The 9,384-nt window shown below is 41.3% G+C and overlaps 1 protein-coding gene across 3 annotated transcripts in view; it reads left to right on the forward strand.

Annotated features, from left to right (window-relative positions):
* Positions 1-6: 6 nt before the first annotated feature.
* Positions 7-9,384, forward strand: part of NT5DC3 (5'-nucleotidase domain containing 3) — a 36,057-nt gene continuing 26,679 nt past the window's right edge. For 2 of the 3 annotated variants that reach the window (XR_003092126.1, XM_006037351.3), the window contains exons 1-2: positions 7-120; positions 6,198-6,382. Coding sequence is in view for 2 of the 3 variants with exons in the window: in XM_006037351.3 (XP_006037413.1) it covers positions 69-120; positions 6,198-6,382 (237 nt within the window). In the remaining variant the exon portion in view is untranslated. Of the gene's footprint in view, positions 121-2,709; positions 3,074-6,197; positions 6,383-9,384 lie in introns of those variants that run through there. The other variant, XM_025193796.1, reaches the window with a different exon arrangement.

Consider the following 9,384-nt stretch of genomic DNA (forward strand, 5'->3'; position numbering starts at 1 on the left):
GGGCGAGCCCCCTCTGCACCCTGGCCCCCTTGCAGCAGCAGCCGCCGCCGCCCGCGGCTCCCCCGGACATGAAGAGCTACTTGTGGTCGCACTACAAGGAGGCCAAGAAGGTGACCAAGGGTGAGTGCGGGCATCTCTGCGGCTCCAGAGTTACCCTGATGCCGGTGGGGGGCGGGGAGCCGCGTGGGTGCAGGCGCCTGGTGAAGGGAGCTCAGCATCAGGGGAGCCCGGCCGGGCAGGGGCGCGTTTGGGCTCGTGAGAGATGTACAGGCATAAAAAGCTCTCTTGAGCTGAAGCTCACTTCGTCAGGTGCTATGAAAGGAGATGCCATTGTGTATGGTGTGTGGTATCTGGGCAGGGCTGGGCACAGGCAAACAGGAAGGCCTGAAAACGGTGAAAATAATGTTTCATTGTCTCTGGTGAAGGGGGCCTGATACTGAAAGCGTACCTGGGCCTCCAGGAGTCTATGTTGAGGCCCAATATGCTGTATGTGAGGGTGTGTGTATTAGGGCTGTGCGAAATTTCGCCGGACATTTTGTTTCGGCGCTGTTTTGACTCATTTTGAGGTCGAAACAGCAAAATGAAAATGAAACAAAGGGCTTCAAAACTGCCTTGAAACAAAATGAGGCTAGTCAAAACGTTTCGACCATAGCGCTGGGGATGAAAGTCAATCCAGCTGGGCTGACTCCCTGTCCCTGGCCAATCTAGTGAAATGTGGAAACAGCCTCACTGTTTCGATGAAGCAAAATGGAACAGCTGTTTTGAATTGAAATGAAATTCTGTATGAAATGCTGTTCCATCACTACCTCAAAACTCAAGGTGAAATGGAATGGTGTGTTTTCTCACAGCCTCTGTGTGTGTGTGTGTGTGTGTGTGAACTGTCCCTGCGCCTGGATAGGTATCTACCTACTCCTGGGTACATATATCTCTGTGGATGCGTCTGCACGTGCGCTAGACTGCACAGTTGTTAGCACAGTTGTTATTGCACAGTCATCTAGTACTTCCTTAAGTGAGTACTAAATGACTGCATGGTAACCAACATTACTGCCCATTCCTGACACTGCCCAGGTTGTTTTCAACAGTACTGCACAGTAGCTTGTTACTACTGCGCAGTAGGGTTGGCGTCAGTTCATGCCTGCTGATGATTCATCACTGTAGTGACACACTACGGCTCATGACTACAGTGACGTAGCATGTTGTGTAGACGTACCCGCTATGCATCTAGATCTGCTTTGGGTAGTCTAAGGTGCGAATTTATTCTTCCTTTCTAATTGATGTCAGACGACATGATTAACTGCCACTCTCTCCTCCATGACAGTCCAAAGCATTTCGCTTAAAGCACGTTTTAAAATGGATTGTTTCCTAGAGATCCCTGTGCCAGCTAGTCTTAGGTTTGCTCTGGCACGTGGAATGAGACCAACTTTTCAGAGACTATATGTTCTTATAGTAAAACTGGAATAAGTGAGGTCCAGGCTGCGCCCTCTGTATGTTTGACAGAATCTTCTTTCTTTATTTTCTGTTTCCATTTCTGAATCTGTCTGATTATGACATGCTTATGCACACCACAGTTACTGCAGCTAATTGGAGATGGCCAAAGTGTGAAGTGGCATTGTTCTGGGAGTCTGAAGTCTTCTACTTGACTCCCCAACAGAGGAAGTATTTCGGTATGAATGGCTCTTGTGGGTGGGTTTATCATCAGGCAAACTAACAGCTTGTTTTCACCGTTATCTGCTGTTTAAGTTTTGGGTGATTTTTTGTTCTGGTAATGCTTGGAGAGGAATATGTTAAAAATAATAAGATGGCCTGAAGATGCAATAGTAAACTGTGTTTGGAAATACATTGCTTTGGCAGACTATATTTTTCAGAGTACAAATCCTGAGACAGCTCTAGTCCATTTTAATGACTTCTGAATTTAAAAGCACCTTGAAAGGCAACATTTCAGTGTGGTGCAGCTCAGAGCCAGTAAAACTTTTTAATGCACTTATTTGGAAATCTTGGACAAAACTAAATTTAATAAGGAGTTAATGAAATAGTTGTGTGTGATTTTTTTTTTTTTGAGACCTTTCCTGTAAAGAGGTTTTTTTCTCTCTTTCCCCCCCCCCCCAAACTGTTCAGCCAACACAAACATGAGACATTTGAGATGCTATGCCTAGGGAAGGGGAACCAAATGTATGAATACAGAATGGGCAATAAATGGCTAGGCTGGAGCATTTCTGAGAGAGATCTGAGGTTGTGGTGGGTCACAGACTTGAAGGAAGCCAGCAGTTTGATCCAGTTGCCAAAAAACAAATGCAATTTAGGGCTGTGTTAGCAGGACAGGAGTATAGTATGTAAGACACAGAAGGTGATAGTATCACTCTACTTGGTACTGGTTAAGTCTCAGAACTCTTGTGTGTTTTTGGGCTCTGCAGTTTAAGAATGACCTGGAGAAACTGGAGAAGATGCATAGGCAAGGGACAATGATATGGGGGTTAAGCGTGCAAGGAAGTGTTGAGAGAACTAGGTATGTCTAGCTTGGAGAAAAGGGAGACATGATAGCAGCGTTCAGATATTTGATAGGCTGCCATAAAGAGGGAGAACAACTGTTCTCCCTTGCTGCAGAAAGCAGGACATGAAGCAATGGGTTTAAAATGCAGCGAAAAAAACATCCCCTTCACAAATCAATGCATCTTACTGTCAGAACAGCAAGACGGTGGAACAAGCTACCCAGGAAAGCTGGCGAATCTCCTTAACTGGAAATTTTCAGAAAGAGGCTGAATAGGCACTTATCAAAGATAATGTAGAAATAGTGTCTCCTATATTCATTCATGCTGGAAGGCTATCTAGTTCAGGTCCTTTCCAACCTAATGATTTCCAAAGTTGTAGAATAGAGTGAAGTGTAGTTGATATGTATTTCTTCTGTTGTTCAGTTAACTGTTCAGAATTCTTCAGGGGATTTTCCTCACTTCTGGCAAATTGCACTGATGTATTGAAGCAAAGAGGTAAATGCATACAAGAAATAGGTTTTATTACCCTGCCTCAGAATAGTTTTCTAAAGATCAGTAACAGAGCCCTGCCACTTTCTATCAGCCAGGTAAGACCAGAAGCTTAAGGTTAAGTGCCCTCAGTGACTGATTATTTAAAAGTGTGGTTTTTGAAGTGTTTTATGACTTATCAGTCAGTATGTTTGTAGCTCTCAGATGGTAACAGCTTTCTGATGCTATTTGGCCTGTGTGTTTATTTTGGTGGATTTAATCCAGGTGATGATGATGTATTTTTCTTTTATTACGCACACTTTGCTGGGAAGGACTGTGGCTAAATGCGTACAGGGATTAAACTGTGCCTCAGTGTTGTGATGCAGGCATGTTGGCAGATGTGGAGAAGGTTGTCTTGCTGCTGCCTAAGCTCTTATTATGTGGATAATGTCAGTCTTTCATCAGAACCTAAGGTCTGTAAGGGACCACCCAGTTCACCAAGTCCAGTCCCCTTCAGTTGCAGGCAGCTGGGATACACAATAAATCCAGAAGGGTCCACAAGAGCTTTCACTGTTTCTTCCCCTCCAACACCTGCAATCCCCAAAGCACCCTTCCTGGCCTTCCTATAACATAACAAGCATCTGCTCCATGCACAATTTTGAATCTTTTTCTTCAGCTGTTTTGGAATAATTTATTCATGCTTGTTTCAAGCCATGCTTAAATAAATATTTAAAGGCATAGTTCACCCTGTGCTGATGTGAAGATACAGAATAATATGAGGGATCAGGAAGTCTGCAGATACATGAGTGGGAACAGAGGTAGGGGGAAAGATTTCTGAGATGACTTAGGAGTTGAGAACTTTTTGTTATGAACTATCTTATTTCAAATGTCTGATGGTTTTTATTTTAGTATTAAGATGACTTACTGGTTTTGACTTAGTTCTTAGACCAAAATGACATAACTTAACGTGGTTTGGCATGTGCCATCCGGCTAAAGTAGTTAATACCTACAACCTGTTTATAATACCTCTTTTTGCAGGCAGTCATTAATCGGACTCCGCCTTGTCAAATGTCTAACTTGGAAAATGAACTTTGACTTGGTGGTCTGGAGAATTTACTAAAATTGGCAATAACGATATCTCTTTTCAATGTCAATATAAAAGTAAATGCTATTTTTATATGTCACTTAAACCTAAATACTGGCTTAGTTGAAGATCCTGTGTTGCTTTTTGATAGCCTAAACCAGTGGTTCTCAACCTTTTTTAGATGTGAGGCACCCCTTGATAGACTTGAGGCACCCTTCAGAAAATGCCAGATCTTGTTTTCACTCTTTTTTTGACTACAGAAAAATAATAGAGCAACTCTTCTGTTGCAGATAACGCCGAGTGTTTTTAATAGTATGGGTTCCTATTTGAAATCTCTAGGTTTTGTGAAATCACGTTGGTATTATCTCAAGGCACGCCAGGGTCCCATGGCAACCCAGTTGAGATTACTGGTCTAATGTGTGCTCATCCTGATCTGATTAGTTTTACCCTGCTACTTTTAGTACCAATGTGAGTGGTTGTGTAGGGTATGGTATTTTTACTTCATTTGTGTATTTTTGTCCTATGCACTGCTCCGTAGTTGCTAGTCTGGCTTGTTTTACACCCTAGAAGTGGCTGCATTTCAGTGATAGATAGAGCTTTTTATGTCAATATAGATGTGGTAAATGGTCTGGAATCATTTTGAATTAGCAATACTGCGCTTCTTTTGAAATCTGAAATGTAAATAAACTTGCCACTCCTTTTCCAAATACATTTGGATGTGTTTAACAAAAAAAAAAAAGCCTGGCAAAGTTATGATGTTTCAATATACTACCTCTCCATTAGGGGCATCTTTGCAAAATTTTTAAATGTAGCCACTCATCTAATGCAGAACAGCATTTGGATTAGGAGATACCTTTTTTTTTTTTTTTTAAAGTGATTTCTTGCCTTCCCATGTACCTGGGGACAGGTCTTTAAAATAATTGTTGTTTTTCTAGCAAATCTCAAATGGCCAACCATCTCTTCTGTCCAGACTGTTGGTTTTTTTTTTTAGGGAAAGGTGTGTAATGCTTCAAAAGAACAGCATATCTTGCATCTATTCTCTACATCAAGGGTGTTTACCTAAATCTGACTTCTCAAGTTTGGTTTCTTATGGCAAAACAACCATTTTCCAGATACACTGTTTCAAATTACCAACAGAAATACAGGTTTAACATGAAGAACGCTTCTCCTTCCTTGCCAGCCTTTATTAGCCCTGAAAGATAGTTACTGCTTTGTATGATGCTGTGGGAAAAGGAAGAGATGAAGACTATCTTTACGCTTTACCATTGAGGGGGAAGTAGTATTAGCCTCTTTGTATTGGCATCCCAAGTGTTATAAATAAGAGAAATGTAGACTTCTGACCTCTAACATTTAATGTTAATGGTGTGGTTGGTAATGAAGTCTTACAGTATTAATATACAGGTGAGTATTGATCTCTTCTGGAAAAAAAACATCAAGAGAAATGTCCTTCTAAAAACAGAGGTAATGTGAGCTTAATGGATGCACTGGTGCCCAAAGCAAGCAGAACATTTTTGCACTTCAGAACTGGTGAGAGGTAAATGGGCCAGTGATACTTACTGAGGTGCTGTTTGGAAAGAATGATAATCTGTTATGTTACTTTTACTTGTCTGACAAGTTGCTAAGAGGATAAATGTGCAGTCCTACAAGTATTTTGTGGGTAGGGGAAGGAGGGACAAAGAGGGGGGATGGTGTGGGCTAGAAAATTAATTAAATAATGGTACCAAAGAGGCTCCTATTACACGAGATGAAACTAGAAGTAAATACCAAAGACCAATTTTGGAAGCAAAGCCAACATGAACATGTTCTCTTGTTAAGTCCATGCATTGTATATAAAACAGGGATTTTTGTCAGGTTTGGTGTTGAAACAGATCTTTTCCCTGTTACACAGCTACTCATATTGCTGAAGTATGTGTGCTGTATAAATAATATAATGGATTGCCAAGCTATTTTAATAAAAATATAGATGGCACTTTCTATAACCTCAAACACTTAATTTAGTTGTATGAAAATGAAATGATTTGATTGTCTTCATCATCACTTGCCTGTATTTAGAAATCTCTAATGGTAAATATCAAGTTTGGGATTTAATCTTATGAATGGGATTGGCTCATGCTTAGCATAAGGCTGAAATACTAATTCACTTTCTTTTTTTCCTGTAGATTTGGTTCCATCAATTATGAGTAACTTGCTAAATCCAGATGCTATATTTTCCAACAATGAAATGAGTCTGTCAGACATTGAAATCTATGGCTTTGATTATGACTACACGTTGGTCTTCTATTCTAAACATTTGCACACGTTGATCTATAATGCTGCTCGGGATCTTCTTATTAACGAACATCGGGTAAGTTAAATGAAACAACAATATGCCTCTCTACTTGTAAGAATGCAACAGGAACTAATCTGAGAGATCCTTAGCTCAGCTCCTCATGATGTGCCTTCAGGTTGACTCCTTCATATCAGGTTTTGTATACCAGCTATTTTAAGAACCACAAAGGTGCTGGTTCAGTTTTGGCTGTGATAATGCACAGAATGCTTGTAGTTCAGGATCTGGAAGGAAGACTCTTCCGTCCTTCTATTTGGCCCTTAGATATTAGGAATGTTCTTTCCTAATAGGAGTGTGGAGGTTCTTAGTTGGTTGTACTTTTAGGAGAGGGTAATTTTAGGAGACAGTGCTTCTTGCACTATTATGAATACAACTATTAATTTCTATTTGGAATATTATTTGTGTGTGACCCAAGATGGACTGCATGGGCAGTGTAGTGTTGTGCATTTCCAATACTGTATTTCATTCCAAAGGTTAACAGCTATATATAAGCATCTATAAATATCTCCTGAGTAACAAACAAAACGTCATGGCACTACGAACACAAACAGCTAGATTCCTCCTAATATTTTACAACACTTGGGAGGTAACTTATGCAATATGAATAAACAAGTGTTGTTCATGTTATGTTTTTATAATAGAAACTGAAATTACTGTGCAGAAGAAAGCCAAGAAAGCACTGCAGACATCAGGACTATAGTGATAATGAATCTTGTACAATGTGTGAGGGTTATCTTATGCCTAGAATAAAATTATCTATGGGAAGGAAGCATGAAATTGACAACTCTTGTCCATTGTAACCGACAAGATGGTTTAAAGCTTGAAGCTACTGGTTAAGATTAGTAGTTTCCCATTGGAATATATTTTATTTAACCCAAGGGAGAACAATTTATTCTAACTCCATTATGGAACATTTGCTATAGCTGCATATATTCTTATTGGTTTTATTGACCTTTCTTTGTTGCAGCATCAGAATTACCCTGTGGAGAGTCTCTTAGATGACAACCCCTATGGTCTTTCTCAGTCTATTTAAAAGATGGTTAATTCTAAGCAAGAAAGTGTTATCTGGCTAATATATTAGAAGTTGCAAGTTCTGAGATGGGCAGTATGGATATTAGAAGTTAGAATTTCATGAGAATAAACGTTCCCTGGAGGATTGTTTTGAGGTTTGACAGTAGATATAATTAACTTGACGATAACTTTTTATAGTGGTTTCTTGAAACTTTTGCCTGGGCTCCTAATTCAGATTGGATTGGTTATGATTTAACAATGAGAACTGGTAGCCCCCAAACAGTGCCATTTATCATTTACTTTGTGTCTGATTGCAGGGTATACCTGACACTGTAGGGAGACATTCAGTTGCCACAGGGATTGTTGTATGATTTGGCTAAATATTATATGCATGCACTGGCATACATTTTAAAGACCATTATTAAGGATGTAAAAATCAAGTGCTCTGAAGTTAGAAAATGCCAAAATGAAGAGTTTGTTCATCCTTATTCAGCTTCCTCCCATGGGGACATCTAAAGCCTTACTGGGCATCCTGATGCCACAACTGGCATGGGCAGTTGGGGAACCAGGAGCTCCTTGAAGCCCAGCTGTAGGCACCCCAGCATGGAAGCATGGCAGGATGTGCAATTGTTGGGCTCCGCTATAAAATTCTTCTGATCCCATTGTGTTAATAAGTTAACATCTACCAAGGGCCCTGGTCCCAGACTACCCATTTCACCTCCAGTCCACTCATCCTCCTTTCCTTTCCAAGCTCCTCATTCCTCTTTATTCAAATTGGGCAGAATACTACTCTTTGCTACGTGGGAGTCATTGGGAGGATCAGGCTTTTAGCTCTAAATTCAGGTGTCTGCACCCAGGCCCAGCATAGCCCACAACTGCCTGCCTTGTACCGATTGCATCTTTGAGAAACTTAGCTGGTAATATCTAAGAAAGGCCTGTTGGGTGTATGTGAGGGATCATTTTTTTTCAAAGACTTGTAATAACTTGACCTAAACAAAGTGTTTTTCTGGATGGGCAAACAGCACATCTTTGATACACCAGGCAAATTTCAAGTCCCTGCTGTAAGGCAGGCACAAGAGCTTTTCAAATAGAAGGTTGCCAGATTTTTTTTTAATGTGGGCAAAATATAGTTTTCTCTAGCTTTGTCCTCAGAAACAGCTGTCAGCAGAACCATTTTAACTGCACCTTTTTTAAAAAAAGGCAAAAGCTCTTTGTATGTAGCAGACAGCATATAAAATTTTATCCCAAACTGCTAGTTTGGCATAGCTGTAACAGCTGAAAACAGGGTCTTATACCAAGAATTGTTGGGCAATGTCAGTACTAAGCTATAAGCCTTGTTTCATAAATGACCTGTGTCACAACCCAGTGATTTTGGTGCCTCGGCACGATGGAATTTTCCCGCCACATGAGAGCCTCTTGCACAGCAAAAGTTTTGTTGCAACAGAAAAACCCCGGTGCAAGAGAGTTCCCGCCGTTTGAATGCAAATTTGTGTCCCGCTATTGGCCAGTTCTAAATTGTTCCTGCATGGCGGCTAGTGGTTGGCTTGCTAGCCATTTAAAATTTCGTGCGACTTCCGCCCAAGTCGGAGAACTTTGAGCATGCTGCAGAGTGCCTCTAAAGAGATCTGACTTGCGGCTGAGCTGATCGATAGACTGATCACCTATCGATTCTTCTCCCTGTCGCCAAGCGCAATCCCCGACGTACCCTTTCCCCACCGGCTTGATTTGTGGACGGACGAGCTAGCTTGAGCCCTGCCAGCTGGAACAACTAACATAGTTGTTCAGACGACCGGACCGTCTGCGTCGCAGCTACAAGCGGCGTAAGTAAAGTTTTGCAACCATTAAGCTTTGTCCACCTCTCCATTCACCAGCCCGCCCAGCGAACGAGTAATTGTTGGATCACCTCGAGTCGGCTCTTGCCGTCCAAGACATGGCGACGAGGGTGGGATCTAAGGGCACGGTGATAGAGATGAACCTAATCGGGTGCTGCCCCTGGCGCACCGGGACCC

This window comes from Alligator sinensis, unplaced genomic scaffold (assembly GCF_000455745.1).
Source record: "Alligator sinensis unplaced genomic scaffold, ASM45574v1 scaffold74_1, whole genome shotgun sequence".
In the NCBI taxonomy this organism is placed as follows: Eukaryota; Metazoa; Chordata; order Crocodylia; family Alligatoridae; genus Alligator; species Alligator sinensis.